Raw genomic sequence first — 17,776 nt, 5'->3', positions numbered from 1 at the left:
CATTATTTTACCCATCAAGTACAATTTTTAATGGATCTTAGAGCTAGATCTAAAAAATGACTGACATCTGACCTACATGGCACAACTTCTGGGTGAGGATCAGGACTGCCATTCTGGGATAACACCATTCTAATACTTAGTTTATTACCCCTGTATGGGAACCAAGCAGTGAAAACCTCCATAGGAAAGAAATATAACCAGAGAAAATACATTGAGTGTGGAAGAGAGGAGGAGGAATACTAAACATGATCAGCATAACCACGAGAGAGACTGACAGGTGATGATTATTAGCTGAAAAGCTAAAGCATGCAGTAAATGACCACACAGTAAACCCTGTGTACATGAATCACGTAGGCAAACCAAAAGTGCATTAATTATCATTAAAGTTTATGGACACTACCTAACCTCTATAATGTAAAAAAAAAAATAGAAAAAAAATTACATAATATCCATTGTCTGAGTTAAGTCAGCCAAGAAAACACTTATCTATGTTAAGATGGATAAAGCCAGCAAGCCACAGATGGAGTAACATCCTTCATCATGGTCCAGGAATGATGTACATCACTAACAATGGCATGGGAACAATGATGCCATTGCTTAGTTGTTGATTGGTCAGAGGGCAGACCTGGATCAAGACACACCATTCTCTACCTACCAGGTGGTTAATAAAGGATGAGCGGCATTTACCTCAACAGTAAGATAGAGGTATAAAAGGTTTCTAGTCCCCAGTGTTCAGGACATTTCATGGCTCGTGGGACAAATCAACCCTGGAGAGAAATATCTAATTTTACCTTTAAACCAAGTCTTTTCTTCTTGCATGAAGCACAAGACATACTTGGGTGCTTTCCACTCAGTGCTTTAGGGTTTGATAATTCTATATGTAATATGAAATATAAAAATGAGGGTTGCATCACCAGTGTATAGCTCGTGAACAACCACTCGCCAGGGTGATCATCCACTACTGCTGAACATGGTCTTTTAAACTTTCAAAATCTTTTCTTTTGTTGTATCTCTAGCATTTTAGCTATTTCTTATATAGGAAATACATTTGAAAAACTGTACTGTATTGGAAAACCAAACATTGGGACTGTATGTAAATTATACATAAGATACATTTAGGATTCAAAGTATCTTAAAGTTTAAACTGAGATTTTCAGATGTATGATGGTCAAGAGAAATTTGTACATGATTCAAAATGGTTGGAAATTGTTGCTTGAGTGCACCCCTATATAACAATAATCTCTGCATTATTAAATATATTATTCAGTAGAACAGGAAAAATATGATTTTCAGAGAAGAGTTACATAAAAGTGACAAACTGATAGTAATAGTGCAAAAGCATGAATATGAGTAAAATAAAATGACTATTTTGGCTCTTTGACCTACCTCTAAGGTAAGCATTTCACTTTTAGTCCTTCTAGTGCTAACATAAACTTTTCTACAAGTTGTGGGTCACATCTCACAAACACTTAACCAACAACACTTATGCAAAGCTAATAGAATACACTGTGCCAATTTTGAAATATTCATTACTCTAAAAAAGTTACACACATATATTACAGTTTTCAAAGGTGTAATGAACTTTCTCTGTACAAGTAAAAGGCAAATGGCTCTAAAACTAACTTTTCAAAATAATGAAAATGCCAAGATAAAGACAAAAGTATAGGTTAGATAAGATAGACTCGGCTAAGCCGGCAGGGGGCAGGGCATACTAACAATCTCACCTGGCAAATCCCAGACTCCTGGTGCCGGATAAACCAAACAGACACACAATCAATAACAACAAATTATTTTTTCATGCCTAACTATCCCATAATAATTGTGCAAGCAGTAGCAACTGCTTCATTCAAGTGATGCCTTAAACAACAAAATATAGAATTCTTTGGCAAATGTTTCAAGTAGTGTTTACATTTTCAACTGTGACGGACATGGGTATATAATGTGGGTGAGGTGTATGGACAAAATTATGCATGAGTTTCCCTGTTTTAAATTTGGAAAGCAGAATATACAGCACAGAAACATCAAAAGCCAGATAGTCTTGCCACTGTATCAGAATACAAGTACTGTAATCAGTCACACAAATCCTGTTATGATATAAATCTTCTTTTCTTAAAGGAAATAATTTCTGTTTTTATGTTTCAACTGTATAAGGAGTTACATGCTGACCTTTTGTGGTGGGTTCGGCGATGCGGAGTGTGATCACGAGCATGGGGGTGAAACTCGCCCTCAGTGGGTGGTGTAGAGCCTCCTGGGGATACTCCTCCAGTTGTAGGCTCTATCCTGGCTAACCGGCCACCATCTTGGAAACTCACATAGCTGGCATCCTGAACGGAATACTGAATACAATATGTCAGTGTCTATGACTGGGTCCACATAAAAGCATCTTAACAAATAGAAAAATAAAAGATTAATAAATAGGTTACATCCTGTTTCCCATCTCCCACTTCTAAAAGGTGGAACTTCTTATGTATAAAGAGCTACATAAGTTCAGTTCTTTGTTTCCAAACTCCCACTTCTAAAAGATGGAACTTCTTGTGTATAAAGAGCTACTTAAGTTCAGATTTTTTAAGAAATATAGAGAAGGCATAAGAAGTACACCAAACGGCCTGTTAACCATATCTATTCATTTACTCATTATACTAAGTTGCTGTCTCCCGCATTAGCAAGGTAGCACAAGGAAACAGACAAAAGAATGGCCCAACCCACCCACATACACATGTATATACATAAATGCCCACACACACACATATAAATACCTATACATTTCAATGTATACATACATATACATACACAGATATATACATATATGTGTCGGAGGTGGAGGGAACGAGGAGAAGAGGGAGACCAAATTGGAGGTGGAAAGATGGAGTGAAAAAGATTTTGTGTGATCGGGGCCTGAACATGCAGGAGGGTGAAAGAAGGGCAAAGAATATAGTGAATTGGAGCGATGTGGTATACCGGGGTTGACGTGCTGTCAGTGGATTGAATCAAGGCATGTGTATGGGGGTGGGTTGGGCCATTTCTTTCGTCTGTTTCCTTGCGCTACCTCGCAAACGCGGGAGACAGCGACATGGCAAAAAAAAGAAAAAAAAAAAAAAGATATATACATATATACACATGTACATATCCATACTCTATCATATGCCTTCTCCAGATCCATAAATGCTACATACAAATCCATTTGCTTTTCTAAGTATTTCTCACATACATTCTTCAAAGCAAACACCTGATCCACACATCCTCTACCACTTCTGAAACCGCAAATGGATTTGTATGTAGCATTTATGGATCTGGAGAAGGCATATGATAGAGTTGATAGAGATGCTCTGTGGAAGGTATTAAGAATATATGGTGTGGGAGGCAAGTTGTTAGAAGCAGTGAAAAGTTTTTATCGAGGATGTAAGGCATGTGTACGTGTAGGAAGAGAGGAAAGTGATTGGTTCTCAGTGAATGTAGGTTTGCGGCAGGGGTGTGTGATGTCTCCATGGTTGTTTAATTTGTTTATGGATGGGGTTGTTAGGGAGGTAAATGCAAGAGTCCTGGAAAGAGGGGCAAGTATGAAGTCTGTTGGGGATGAGAGAGCTTGGGAAGTGAGTCAGTTGTTGTTCGCTGATGATACAGCGCTGGTGGCTGATTCATGTGAGAAACTGCAGAAGCTGGTGACTGAGTTTGGTAAAGTGTGTGGAAGAAGAAAGTTAAGAGTAAATGTGAATAAGAGCAAGGTTATTAGGTACAGTAGGGGTGAGGGTCAAGTCAATTGGGAGGTGAGTTTGAATGGAGAAAAACTGGAGGAAGTGAAGTGTTTTAGATATCTGGGAGTGGATCTGTCAGCGGATGGAACCATGGAAGCGGAAGTGGATCATAGGGTGGGGGAGGGGGCGAAAATTTTGGGAGCCTTGAAAAATGTGTGGAAGTCGAGAACATTATCTCGGAAAGCAAAAATGGGTATGTTTGAAGGAATAGTGGTACCAACAATGTTGTATGGTTGCGAGGCGTGGGCTATGGATAGAGATGTGCGCAGGAGGATGGATGTGCTGGAAATGAGATGTTTGAGGAAAATGTGTGGTGTGAGGTGGTTTGATCGAGTAAGTAACGTAAGGGTAAGAGAGATGTGTGGAAATAAAAAGAGCGTGGTTGAGAGAGCAGAAGAGGGTGTTTTGAAATGGTTTGGGCACATGGAGAGAATGAGTGAGGAAAGATTGACCAAGAGGATATATGTGTCGGAGGTGGAGGGAACGAGGAGAAGAGGGAGACCAAATTGGAGGTGGAAAGATGGAGTGAAAAAGATTTTGTGTGATCGGGGCCTGAACATGCAGGAGGGTGAAAGGAGGGCAAGGAATAGAGTGAATTGGAGCGATGTGGTATACAGGGGTTGACGTGCTGTCAGTGGATTGAATCAAGGCATGTGAAGCGTCTGGGGTAAACCATGGAAAGCTGTGTAGGTATGTATATTTGCGTGTGTGGACGTGTGTATGTACATGTGTATGGGGGGGGGGGGGGTTGGGCCATTTCTTTCGTCTGTTTCCTTGCGCTACCTCGCAAACGCGGGAGACAGCGACAAAGTATAAAAAAAAAAAAAAAAAAAAAAAAAAAAACATATCCATACATGCTGCCTTCATCCATTGCCATCACCACCCCACCACACACAAAATTACACCCCCTACCCCCACAAGCGTGCGTGCAAGGTAGTGCTAGAAAAAGACAACAAAGGCCACACTCATTCACACTCAGTCTCTAGCTGTCATGTGTAATGCACCGAAACTACAGCTCCCTTTCCACATCCAGGCCCCACAAAACTTTCCATGGTTTACCCCAGATACTTCACATGCCCTGGTTCAATCCAATGACAGGACGTCAACTCATGTATACCACATTGTTCCAATTGACTCTATTCCTTGCATGCCTTTCACCCTCCTGTATGTTCAGGCCCCGATCACTCAAAATCTTTATCACTCCATCCTTCTATCTCCAATTTGGTCGCCCACTTCTCCTCGTTCCCTCTACCTCTGACATATATATCCTCTTTGTCAATCTTTCCTCAAATATAAACACCCAGATCTCCAGGAATAATACATTTGAATATCATGCAAAACAAGTTCTCAATCTTTTTTTAATGATGCATCCCAAACACTAAATTTGCAATAGCAAGACATGCCATGGAAAGATTGCAGAATTTCCGAACACTGATAAGAATACATAAGAGCATGATCCAGTTACACTGGGTAGAGAATATTAGGAGATAAACAATTCATGGTGTGTAAATTATGATACATGTTCAACTGAAAGAAGTAATTCTATATGTAATCCTTTTTATGCTATTGCTTGATGGCATATTTAATGTGTAAAGGTCAAACTAAAAAATTATGCCTAATCATCACGTAAGCAAGTATATACAAATCAACTCTCAGAAGACCAAGACCCAAAAAACCAGAGATCAAAATACTCGCTAATCTTTTCTCCAACACAATTCATTACTGAAAATCCAGAATTTTAACATAAAACCAGAATTGTTTTTGGTCTTTCTAGATATTAATTTCTTTTGATTGTTCTTTAATTCAGAATGTTTTAAATCTAAATTTAGAAAACTATACAATTCCTTATTTCAGAACATAACACTGTGTATCAACGATGTGTGTTATTCTTTGTTTTCATGTTTATATCAATCATTTCAGGCATGGATTGCAAGGCCCCAGCAATAAGCCATCTAGCACATGGCTTCCCTAGGCCTCATGTGCTGATAGCATAGGTAGCTAGGCAATACATAAAATCTCACTTTTCCCCAATATCTCCACCTTTTCTGTTAGTATAACAACACTAGTGGGTCATGAATTAGATAAGATGTTTCTGAAGAGAGCTTTGTACATTAACGGAAATCGAAAAGAGTACAGTGCTATATACTTTCATGAATATAAGACACTGAATGGCAAGATGCAAGTCAAACAACATATGCAGGGTCTCATCTTTAAACTCCCCTCTTTTAGCTTCCCTCCCTCACTCTGCTCCCTTACATCTAGCTTCTTCTCTGGACAATCTGTCTCCATGGTAGTTAATGGATCAACTCTCCCTCTCTCTCCTTCAACAGCGGTGTTTTCCAAGATTCTAACCTATCTTCAACACTTTTTCTCCTCTTTATCAAATGTACTTGTATGCTGATGAATCAACATTGGATTCCTTCACATCCTTCAATTCTGCTCCTTCTTCTCTCACTTGACCTACATCTCATCTCAACACAACTTCCTCAATAAACTCAGTAGAGTTTAATGCCTCCACGACCCATTTTCTATCCATCTTGCGACTGAAAATGTTCCCAACTTTCCTCTCTCCTTTAATAGTTCTGTAATTCAACCCCTTGACTCAGAGTAAGTAATTGGTATTACAGTTACATCCATTCTTTCTTGGAAACCCAACATTATCGAAAAGTTATGTCTGCCCCGAAAAAACTGGGAGTCCTGTTTAGATGTCAAAATTTATTTTCTTCCTATCAGCTTCTTTTATACAAAGGATTGATTTGTCTTGGTATGGAATACTGCTCCAACATCTGGGGTGATTCTAACTTTGCATCCTTACTAGACAGTTGTGAGTCAAAGGCAGTCCAACTTATAAACTCTCCCAGGCTTACATCAAAACTTGACCTGCTTGAATTGTGCCACACAATGTTGGTTCACTTTCCCTCTTCTATAGGTATTACTTTGGTGTCTTCTCCTAAGATGTGGCTCCTTGTGTGCCACCACCACTAGCTAGAATACACAATGCATGGCAACTCGCTTTGTTGCATGATTACTATGTAGCCAATGGCAACTCAAGGGTGAGCTGCTTTGAACCCTACACATCAAAGATGTACAACTCTCTTCCCTCTCTTGTTTTTCCCAATAACTGACCTGGCACATTATAAAAGAAAAGTTTTTCACTTTCTTCAAATTTTGTACATACTTCCTCTTAATTTTTATTTTTTCCTTTCATTAACCTCTCTTTATTTCAATTAAGGCCCAGTCTTGGCCTCGAGGTGGGGTTTTGTCCATGACCAGAGCCTCCAATGTATCAAACAAAAATATATAGTAAATGAGTTACATACTTCTGAAGGGGATTTTATATAAATATATACGAAGTAAAATGTACCATGTATCTTCAGAAGAGTAAAATAATGAATGATAAGGATGCAAGTTGAACAACAATTATGTGCAGAATAAATATTATCCATAGTTACAAAATTTATATTGTGATCATTTTCCATACCATTAGTTTACAGTACGACATTTATGATAGGAACTGTATAAATATCAAAGTAAAATACAAAGCATGCTGTACTTTAATGAGGTGACAAAAATAAATCACAAGCATGCACATCACATTTACATATCCAACATAATCATGAGCAATAATTATGCATTTACATTGTGATCTTTGCCCATATCATTAGTTTATAAATTAGGTAAGACATTCCTTAATGTAAAATAAAAAAAGTACACTATATCATGATAAGCATTAGATAAAGAATAATGAGCATGCAGGTCAAACAACTTTTACATCTAGTGTGATTATAAACAATAAGGAGGTCCCTAGCTTATTGAGCTGTTAATAACTGCAGTTTGGAGAATAATGCCTAAGATAACATACACCATTTTCCCTACAATGGCATAGACTTCAGAGTAAGTGGAATATTTTTCCTGACCACTGGGAGAGTATTAAGGCAGCCACAGGCTATTTCTAGTCAAGCCTGGAGCGGTCCAGCTCAGTGGCAGCATGAAGATATGTACGGCTAGTCACCCAAACATCATCACCCATACTCTGCCAACGTCATTCTATCTTACAGTGACTTTTGTCTAAAGATGAGCTGCAGAAGTGATCTTAATGCAGTACAAAATTTTTACCGCAACTTTTTTTCCTTAAACATGGCCTTTAAGGATCGACATAGTAATGACAGCAAAAAGTGGACTTAATTGATCACCTCATGAGGTGAAAGTTCAGTGTCTGATTGGAGGAAATAGGTGTTAACAAGTCATGAATGTGAACCATAAAGAAAAATTAGGCTGCCTTTTCTGAGGCTTAGCTTGCTGGCTACTTTGTTGGAGCATAGAAGCTAAGCATAAAGCATCAAGTGTTACATATTATCATTCTATACAATAATGTTTCTTTATCACATTTCTGCATTGTATTGTACACCGTTCCTTTACACCTTCGTAAGATAAACATGTTCTCTCTGAGGTGTAATGTGCTAATTCTTAATCTTTAAGTGTTCATAATAGGACTTTAGTAATTTTCTCAAGGGTCACTTCCCCAAATCCCATATTTCATATGAAGCTACTAAATCACCAACCATGGTTATGCAAAACACAGGTTCTCCCAGGAATGTAATCCCCATGACTGCCAACGATCTCTATAGTTACACAGTAATACAATCTGCTGCTTCCTCAACACTCTCCTCCCTCCCCAAATCTCCACCCACCTAAACATCTTTCTCCCTTCTTCCCTTTGCAACAAACTCTTTCCTCTATCTTTAGTCCTATTCTTTGTGAGTAATATATATACTCACCCTGCCATCAAGCCAAAATCTTTTCATAGGCACTATTCCTTCCCAACATCCTCCACTTTCCCCAACATCAACCTCCCTACAATCACCCTTCTCCCCCTCTAAGACCTTCCTCTCTCTCTCTCTCTCTCTCTCTCTCTCTCTCTCTCTCTCTCTCTCTCTCTCTCTCTCTCTCTCACTAACAAATCATTCCTTCAGCATCTTTCCAGCACACTTCACCCTACCAACAATATCATGCCATGGATTTAGCAATATCAATTACTGGATTGCTCTCTTTTCAATTTTGATATAAACCTTCAATTTCCACCATTTGACAACATATTATTAAAATACACATAAATACTGCTAATTCATTAATGCATGAACCATTTAATTCTAATATTCAAGCAAACTTTTATAGCCACTCATCTATAGACAAAATTCAAACTCCCTGAATTTACTGCTTTTTTCAGTTTGGCACCAGGGTGGCTAGCTAAGGATATAATGTTCTGTTATTCACTGACACTTTCTTTTCTATGTTCAATGTTTACGACCAGTTAATGTAAAATGACCCATTCACTCATATACACAAATATATACATAAAAACCTATACACGCACATACACATACATATACACATCAACATATACATACACAGACATATACAAATATACACATGTACATATTCATACTTGCTTGCCTTTGTCCATTCCTGCTGCTGCCCCGCCACACAGGAAATGGCATCCCCCTTCAGTGAGGTACCATCAGGAAAAGACAAAAAAGGCCACATTCATTTACACTTAGTCTCTAGCTATCATGTGTAATGCACCAAAACCACAGCTCCCTATCCACATCCAGGCCCCACAGACCTTTCCATGGTTTATCCCAGACACTTCACATGCCATGGTTCAGTCGATTGACATATTCACCATAACCCGCATCAGTGAGGTAGTGTTAAGAAAAGAGGATTGAGCCATGGAGGGAATATTCTCACATGGCCACCTTCTCTGTTCCTTCCTTTGGAAAATTAAAAATGGGAGGGGAGGATTTCTAGCCCCGCACTGGAAATCCTCCCCTCCTGTTTTTCATTGCTGTTTCCTGTGTCAGCGAGATAGTGCCAGGAAACAGACGAAGAAAGACTCATCCACTCATATGCACACATATATACATACACACCCATACACATACATATACATATCAACATATAAACATATACATACATATACATACGCATACACAGACATACACATATATGCACATGTACATATTCATACTCGCTTGACTTCATCTATTCCTGGCACCAACCCGCCCTACAGGAAACAGCATCTCCACCTCCAGTGTCATCAAGGTAGCGCTAGGAAATCAGACAAAAAAAAAAAAAAAAAAAAAAAAAGGCCACATTCATTCACACTTCGTCTCTAGATGTCATGTGTAATGTTCCGAAACCACAGTTCCCTGTCCACATCCAGGACCCACAGACCTTTCCATGGTTTACCCCAAAAATTTCACATGCCCTAATTCAGCCCATTGACAGCAAGTAGATCCCAGTATACCACATAGTTCCAATTCACTCTATTCCTTAATTTCTCCACGACCAATTTCTATTATGAGACCTGGTGTTACCTAGGAAACTTGCGAGGGCTCCTGAATCCAAGGCTGTAAAACTTCTAGTAGCAGAGAAATGCACACTCTTTTGAGTAAGAAGTTCTTTAAGGAGACAGTACTCCCCATCATACAACCTCATCAAAGGTGATCAAGTATAGAAAAAAGCAAAATTAAACATTCAGTGAATATTTAACAATCTGCTATAGGGCTAGTGGTATCTATCAACACATTTTCCTCTCATGAAGAGGAATTCAGAGAAAGACTGTGTTTGGATCTATTCTTGTAATTGTATTTAGAACTGTCCCTGTTAAAGCACATATTCAAGATGACCACCTTGCAGAGTATCTGGCTGTCCTTAAGGTTACATAAATAGGTAAGGAGACTGGAGTTAAGGTTGCTTACTGGGACACCCTGATGCACTCCTGAAAAGGAATGTTTTTGGCTTTCAAGACAGAAGCCTAATCTTGGTACTTCAAAGTGATGACATTCAGCATGCACATAACCCAACATGCATTGAGAAGAGTTCAACCTCCCTGCTTCTAAAGCTAATTCTTTATGAAGCTGAAGATCTAGTTACTAAAACTTTTCAATGATTATCAATATGAACAGCTCCCTTTATTTCCAGTCAGGGCTTTTATTTGTTTCAAAATTAATAAGGGTTCTAAAACAGGTTATTTCTGTCTTTTGGGAAAAATCCTTGGATTACACAATAGCTGCCTTAATACTTTATTTCCAATCAATGGTGTCTCAAAATTAACAAGAACACTGTTGAGAAAGTTTAACATGGCAAAGCTGCATGCCAAGACAGTGACATTTGGGCAAACAAAATTCTTCCATCAGTACACAGAGACATTTAAAACACATTGCTCCAGGTACTTTTCAATTTCCTTGTGGACAGATACAAGAAACTGTCAAAGGCTTATTTCTTGAACAGCCCCACCAACCTCTCTCGTGGTCTGGAAGGATGTCTTGAATGATTTAGATGGTTTCCATTTCTTAATAAGCCATTCATGTAAAGCATTTCCAAAAACATCCTGAGTATGGGGAGCTAGATTTATATTTTCTGATGAACGACACTAGGGATATCAAATGTCTGATAAACAAATGTTCATTCGGATACCTTCCTCAGAGATAATATAAAATTTTCTTACCCTGCATTGTACAAGAACCTCTTTCTCCAGGCTTCCCATCTTCAAAATTTTTCAAATATCTAGGCAGGTATCAAGTTGTAATCAATATCCATGACAGAAATGTCTTTGGGGAAAGATGCATCCATTTAGATTCTTTCATTAGGATTGGTTGCTCTGAGGCATCTCTTTGTCACCAAAGAAAATGCTTTATTATGGCTTACGTCTCTCCACTGTTCAACACAGATGCAGCGGCAACAAATGCTGAATGTGGACTGGTTTTACTGGAACTAAGTTCATCTTTTTCCCCAACAAATTTTCTGGGATCAAGTTCTTCCTAAACTAACAGGTTTTGGGGTATAGTGATTCTGTAAGACAAAACCTTGGAGCCAGAAACTTATTCAGTGATGCAACTCACCCTAAGTTGATGTCTCAAGTTTTTCAAGACCACTCAACCTTGTTTCAAGACCCAATATCGAAGCTCTGGGTTCTAGAATTTACACATGGATTTTCTCAAATGCTTTTAGAGTCAGAGATCTGAAGAGAGTTCAAGATGACACTCTCCATAATATCCATCCCTCTACTAAAAGACAATAACATTCAGTCCAGAAACTTTAATTCTTTTCTTGAAAATCATGCTTCTTCAGTTTTCAAAAGTTGTTTGTTTGGAGTTCTTCTCCAGCCTTTTTCTATCAAAATCAAAGTTAGTAATACTAGTACCTTCTACAAGTGTGCTTTTAAAGGGTTTTGGTATAAGTCTCTTGGGATAAGTTCTCCAATCTTCCTTTTTGAGGAGACTGACTGCTTCTCCACCACAGCCCAAGTGGGTGTTGTCAAAACTTCTAGTCCTAGAGCTTCAATCAGAGATCAGTTTTCTAGCAATTCAGTTCTTCAATGTCTTAAATGAGAATTCTCTTCCTTGCTGCCCTGGGCCCAGGGAAAACAATTAGTGAGATACATATAACATTCACCCAAAAGAACTTCATTTTTAATGATGACATGTCTTGGGCAAGATAAATCCAAACCAAAATTATTGGAATGAAATGAGTTTAAGTAAATTTCAACATATGGCTACATTTTTTTTTTTGAAAATACGAATCTTAAAGACTTTGTAAAGATCACCAAAAAGACTATCAAGAGGAATATCTAGAGGTTTGTCCAGGGAGCTTAAAACTCCTCTAAGCAAGGAACATCTTTTCATGGATTATGAATGAAACATTTTGGCCAAAACTTGCCTGTTTGCTAAAGCAAATGGTTTTAGAAGGATAGCTCAGCCTTCCTGAGATACCTTTTTTTGAAGGAGGCTAAAAAAGGGTCTTTAGTATTCCTTGAACACATTCATAAGGTGATACTTTAGTTTAATCACGAAGGGCCACGATTAACTCTCTTGGATGCTCCTGGGCCAATTTTTCAAAGCTATCCCATCCATACCAAAACTACCTTACTATAACTGAGCAGATCAAGTGTTGAGTTCTAATCCTGTTAGTTTACCAGCTTACAGACCATTATCTTTAACAAATAACTAAATAAGACACAATACATAGTTATAAAAATTTGCCATCCACCTTGAGCTGCCACCTATGTTAAAACTTTGCCAGCCTATTCAGAAATCTGAACCTATAAACATAGACAACCTACCTTATGGGGCACTGGGATGCTACCTTTGAGACATATGGATCTTGGTATGCCACAGAGCAATGCTTACAGTCACTCTTTTATGCCTTTGTTTATCCTCCTATCTGAAAGTTTTTCTCTAACCTATTTCCTTCATGATGGTATGCTCTTAAGCTTTTGGGACTTTTTGACCTTGAGAAAAATGTAAATTTTGAAAAATGAAAAACTCTCCTCCCCACGGTATTTTCCTAAGAACATTTCTCTAGGCTGTTTTTTCTTACCCTCTATTCATTCAAAAATCCTCTCTTAATTGACAGCGACGACCATCAGGTTGATACTCCTGATCCAAGAATAGTGAGTTGGACAGTCAGTACTGATAGTGGCAAAAAGTGGGATGATGAAGCCAATGCAAAGGCAAGATCAATGATTGGTCAAGGGTATACCTGAGATCTAGCAAGCAGGCTGTTTTCACTAAAAAAAGGGTCCTAACCCCTAAGGATTCAATTCATTCTCTAAAGGTCACTGGACTGCCTTAGAGAAAGTTTTTCATTCTTCAAAATCTACATTTATCTTACATATAACATGACACTTCTGTTGTTTTGAACCTTCACATACATGCCTTTATCTAATGTCTGATGATAATACACACATTAAAACCTATAAACTTCCAAATGGACAATCTAATGTTGCAGGATCTTGGTCATACCATCCTACATAGGCTCACAAGTTCCTTACCTGGTCTTCTCTTTTGCTAGCAGGCTCAACATTCATGTCTACATCATCCACTGCAGTGTCCACAGAGGATAACCTTAGAACTGCCAGGGGCTTTCTATTCTTGTTGTCATCACCACCAGCTCCCCTGTAATGCCTTATTATTTAGCTTCCTGGCAAATACACTGTGTACATATCTGATACAGGAGGGACATATCTGATGTTCACAAAAATGGTATGGGAAATCAGAACAACTGAAATTCTTACTTATGTGCATGGAGTGAAAAAAAGTCAAATCAGTGTACAAAAGGAAGAAAGAAACAAGTTCCCTATTGTAACACTGCCTATCTTGCTAAAACACAGTACCTAGGAGTGGTATGCCCCTGTCTGGATGCCATGACCGCATCTCCATCCCAGTCAGTTGATCCCTCAAGTCGTCCTTCCTTTTCTTTCTCACCACCACCTTCACCCTCCTTTTCACAAGTGAACTCATCTACCTGTGATCAAGGAAGAATGACATCACCAGAATGTACATACTGTTAAAAGGAAAGTGCTCTACTACTTGAGAACTATAAATAGATGCAATGCAGATTTAAAAATGGAAAGAAAAGAAATTGGGTTAATATGCTGCCAAAAATGAATGTAATATTAAGCAATACATAGGATTACTTCATTATTTCAATTTGCAGTGAATATAATGTAGAGCAGGTATAATCCAAAGAAGGATTAAGAGTGTAATATAATTTGTTGGATTTGGTAGTCTGCTACACTGCACTAATTCTGGATAAGTGTGCTGGGTGTCGAGATGAGTATTTACTGTGGTACTGCATGCTAGATTTAAAAAGGTTTACTGGGTGTGGTAATATGGTGCAGTGCACAGTGCTGTGTATACTAGAATGTGGTTCAATAAATTTGAACAAATATACTATAATGGCTATGGTAAGATGAATGTGGTAGAGGGTACAAAGAGAGAGTTTGCTAGTTCTAGTATGGTATTTTTCTTTTGTACAAAGGCCTGGATTCACTGTGCAAAATGACCAGTGTAGTAAACCAGGTTAGGTGTGGTACACTGTGCTACCTATGATACAGTGTGCGATATGTAACATAATATACTACGTAAAGTGCAGGATCCTCATTGTGATATTGCAGTTTAAGTATCTTACAAACTGCTGGATAAGTGTACTGGAAATGCAACACAATACCAAGTGGGATAGTGTACTGGGTGTGGTATTATGATGGGTTCATAAAAAAATCTTCAGTTTGGTATAGCATTCTGTATACAGGAAGTGGAAAAGTGTGCTTAGGCCGCAACACAGTGCATGGTGTGGTATAGTATGGTATGGAATGTATTTGGTGTGTTTATGTCCCATGTGTGGTAGTCCATACTGACTGCCACAAGCATGAATTGTGATTCATATGGTATAAGGTGTTGGGCACAGCAATATCCTAAGGTGTGACAGTCTGTTCTAACTGCCAATGAGTGCTAGATACTAAAGAGTGTAAAAGTATGTGCTCAGCATGGTAGAAGGTACTGGGTGCTGAAAAACGTGCTTGGGTGTTATGTAAAGCATAATATCCTTAGTGTGGTATATGATGAATATCACACGGTGCTGGATATGTAAGAGAATGCAAGGCATGGTGCCATATGCTGCATGTGGTGCAGCATTCATGTTCACTGTATTACAACATAGTGCAGGGTGCTTTATAGTGTCCTAGGCATGACACAGCTTGCACTCACAGAATAATGAGCGCCAAAAAATGTACTTAACAAGGAAGAGTGCAGTACTGTGAAGAAATCATTAACCTACTCCCTGTGGGTGAGGTATACATGCCCAAGTAATTTTTTATTTTTCACTGCAGCTGCAGCACATATGTATATCCACATATGCTTATAGTGGCATTCCATGCACTGTTCCTAAACACTACACCCTAAACTTTTCCATACATTAAGTTGTATTTCGGTTTCTAAAAGATGGAACAGATGGATCCAAGCTGGAAGAGCTCATTCTTCTTGAAGGCTCAAGCTGGGGTGTCTGAACATATTTCAGTGTAATCACAATGAGAAGAAAGGGGAGACAGGTATTATGTTTGATGAAAGGAACCTGAGTGTTCTTGCTCTGAGTGAAACAGAGCTCAAGGTTAAAGAGGAAGAATCATTTGAATATGTCTTCGGAGTAAAATCAGGACCTGGTGTGAGGGCAAAAGCTAAGAAAGGGGTAGCACTACTGCTAAAGCAGTCTTGGGAATGTGTGAGTGTATGGAAGTAGCTCTAGACAGATGTGGGTGAAAATGAAAGTGGATTGCATGAGAGGGGTCATTATTAGTGCTTATGCACCTGGCCATAAGAAGAAAGATCAAGAAAGGCAAGTGTTTTGGGAGCAGCTAAGCAAGTAAGTCAGTAGTTTTGATGCAAGAGAACAGGAATAGTGATGGTTGATTTAAATGAAAAGGTGAGTAATGTGGTAGATGAGGATATAATTGGAGAGCAGTAGGGTAAATGAAAATAGTGAAATCCTTATGGAGCTGTGTGCTGAAAAAGGATTGGAAATTAGGAATACCTGGTTTAAAAAGAGGGACTATCCTCAAGTACAAAGGTGAGTAGGAAAGATAGTCAAGATAGTCAGCAGTCATTATTAGATTACACACAAATTGATAGGTGGGCATTAGGGAAACACTTGGATGTGAATGTGCTTGAGATAGGCAGCTAGTAAAATGTCTGATCATTACCTGGTGGAGGTGAGGGTAAGGACTTGTACAGGTTTTTGGAAAAGAGGAAATAGTATGGGTGAGATGAGGGAGGTAAAAGTAAGTGAGCTTGGAAAAGAGATGTCTGTACAGAAATTCCATGAGAAACTGAATGCAAAAAAGCAGATGAAGTTAAACAAAACTGCAGAAGTGGGCAAAGAATGGGAGATATTAAAGGAAACAGTGCTGACATATGTAAAAGAAGGTGGAAGAAGTGGAAGGTAGGGGGTGGGCAGATAAAAAAAGGGTAGCAAATGGTGGAATGAAGAAGTAAAGTTTCTAGTGAAAGACAAAAGAGAGGTGCATGAGCAGCACTCATTGGGAAGAAGTGAAAACAACTGAGAGATGCACAGAGGAATGTGCAGGGATTAAAAATGGAAGCAAATGAGATTTGGGATGAATGAGTATCAGTAAACTTATGGGAGAACAATTACATGTTTAGGAAGGACATTAATAAAGTGAAAAAACTAAAGAACAAATAGGAACATTGGTGAAAGGGGCAAATGGGAAAGTATTAATAGTGAGTGATGAGGTGAGGAGATGGAGTTTGTAATTCAAAGGACTGTTGAATATGTTTCATGATAGGATGGCAGATGTAGGATGTTTAGGTTCGGGATACATCTGAAGTAAGAGCGTCATGAAAAGTGGTTTAGTGAAAAGAGTAGACGAGGTAAAATCTTGAACGAGATGAAATGTGGTAAGGTAACTGGATTGGAGGTGAATTTCTTAATGAAGAAGGTGACTGTACTGTTGGTCATTCAGTAAGGATTTTCAATGAAGACAGGGTGATGGAATAGGAGAGTGTGTGGCTGTCTCCCCAATGAGGAGCATTTATGTTTTTATGGCCTTACTCAAACGAAAAGACATGTGTAGAGGTGTCTCCCATAATAGAAACAATTAGAAGACAGTATAATATCATGAAACTGGAAGACCTTTTTGGTAAAGGTATTACTCATGTAATGCCATGTAAACTGATTCAAGATATTTTACTGTTATGTAAATAATGGTGTCAGGTTAGTTTATGTTAGGATTACTTCAATCTTCTGTACCGCATTTCATTATTTTGTAGACTATGGCTATTTTGATTTCAAATCTTATTGTCCACTTTTTTATACATTTTATAAACCATAATGTATTATTTGTATTTGAAGCTATGGTCAATGAAAAAATACAGGTACAACAACGAATTTCCGGCAACTATTGGTTCAGGACCTCCTTAAGTCCGGACAAAATTATGTGAGGGAACTTTAAATTACCACAGCCACCAAAATAGTTTACTGGGCAGCCACAGATGGCATTGTGTATAGGGCACGCTTATTTACATTCTTTACACTGCTCTTGTTGGTGGTGATACAGCAATTCTGCGAGATTCTTAGCTTATCATAATCAAATCTAACCCTAGCTATGACTTCTAAAGACATATGAGTGTTAGTCGTGGTGTCAAACGTAAACACCAGTCCATATCGAT

The 17,776-nt window shown here is 38.5% G+C and overlaps 1 protein-coding gene across 13 annotated transcripts in view; it reads right to left on the bottom strand.

Annotated features, from left to right (window-relative positions):
- The window catches only part of Asator (tau-tubulin kinase asator), a 595,476-nt gene that overhangs the window by 175,575 nt on the left and 402,125 nt on the right, over positions 1-17,776 (bottom strand). For 11 of the 13 annotated variants that reach the window (XR_011712966.1, XM_071663284.1, XM_071663303.1 and 8 more), the window contains 4 exons: positions 13,930-14,060; positions 13,588-13,711; positions 2,167-2,336; positions 1,725-1,742 (listed from right to left, as the gene is read on the bottom strand). Coding sequence is in view for 12 of the 13 variants with exons in the window: in XM_071663284.1 (XP_071519385.1) it covers positions 1,725-1,742; positions 2,167-2,336; positions 13,588-13,711; positions 13,930-14,060 (443 nt within the window). In the remaining variant the exon portion in view is untranslated. The remainder of the gene's footprint in view (positions 1-1,724; positions 1,743-2,166; positions 2,337-13,587; positions 13,712-13,929; positions 14,061-17,776) is intronic. The other 2 variants (XM_071663233.1, XM_071663242.1) reach the window with 2 other exon arrangements.

The sequence above is a fragment of the Panulirus ornatus genome, chromosome 1, assembly GCF_036320965.1.
Source record: "Panulirus ornatus isolate Po-2019 chromosome 1, ASM3632096v1, whole genome shotgun sequence".
NCBI lineage: Eukaryota > Metazoa > Arthropoda > Malacostraca > Decapoda > Palinuridae > Panulirus > Panulirus ornatus.
The sequence above is the reverse complement of the archived record's forward strand: the minus strand, read 5'-3'. Positions and strand labels throughout refer to the sequence as shown.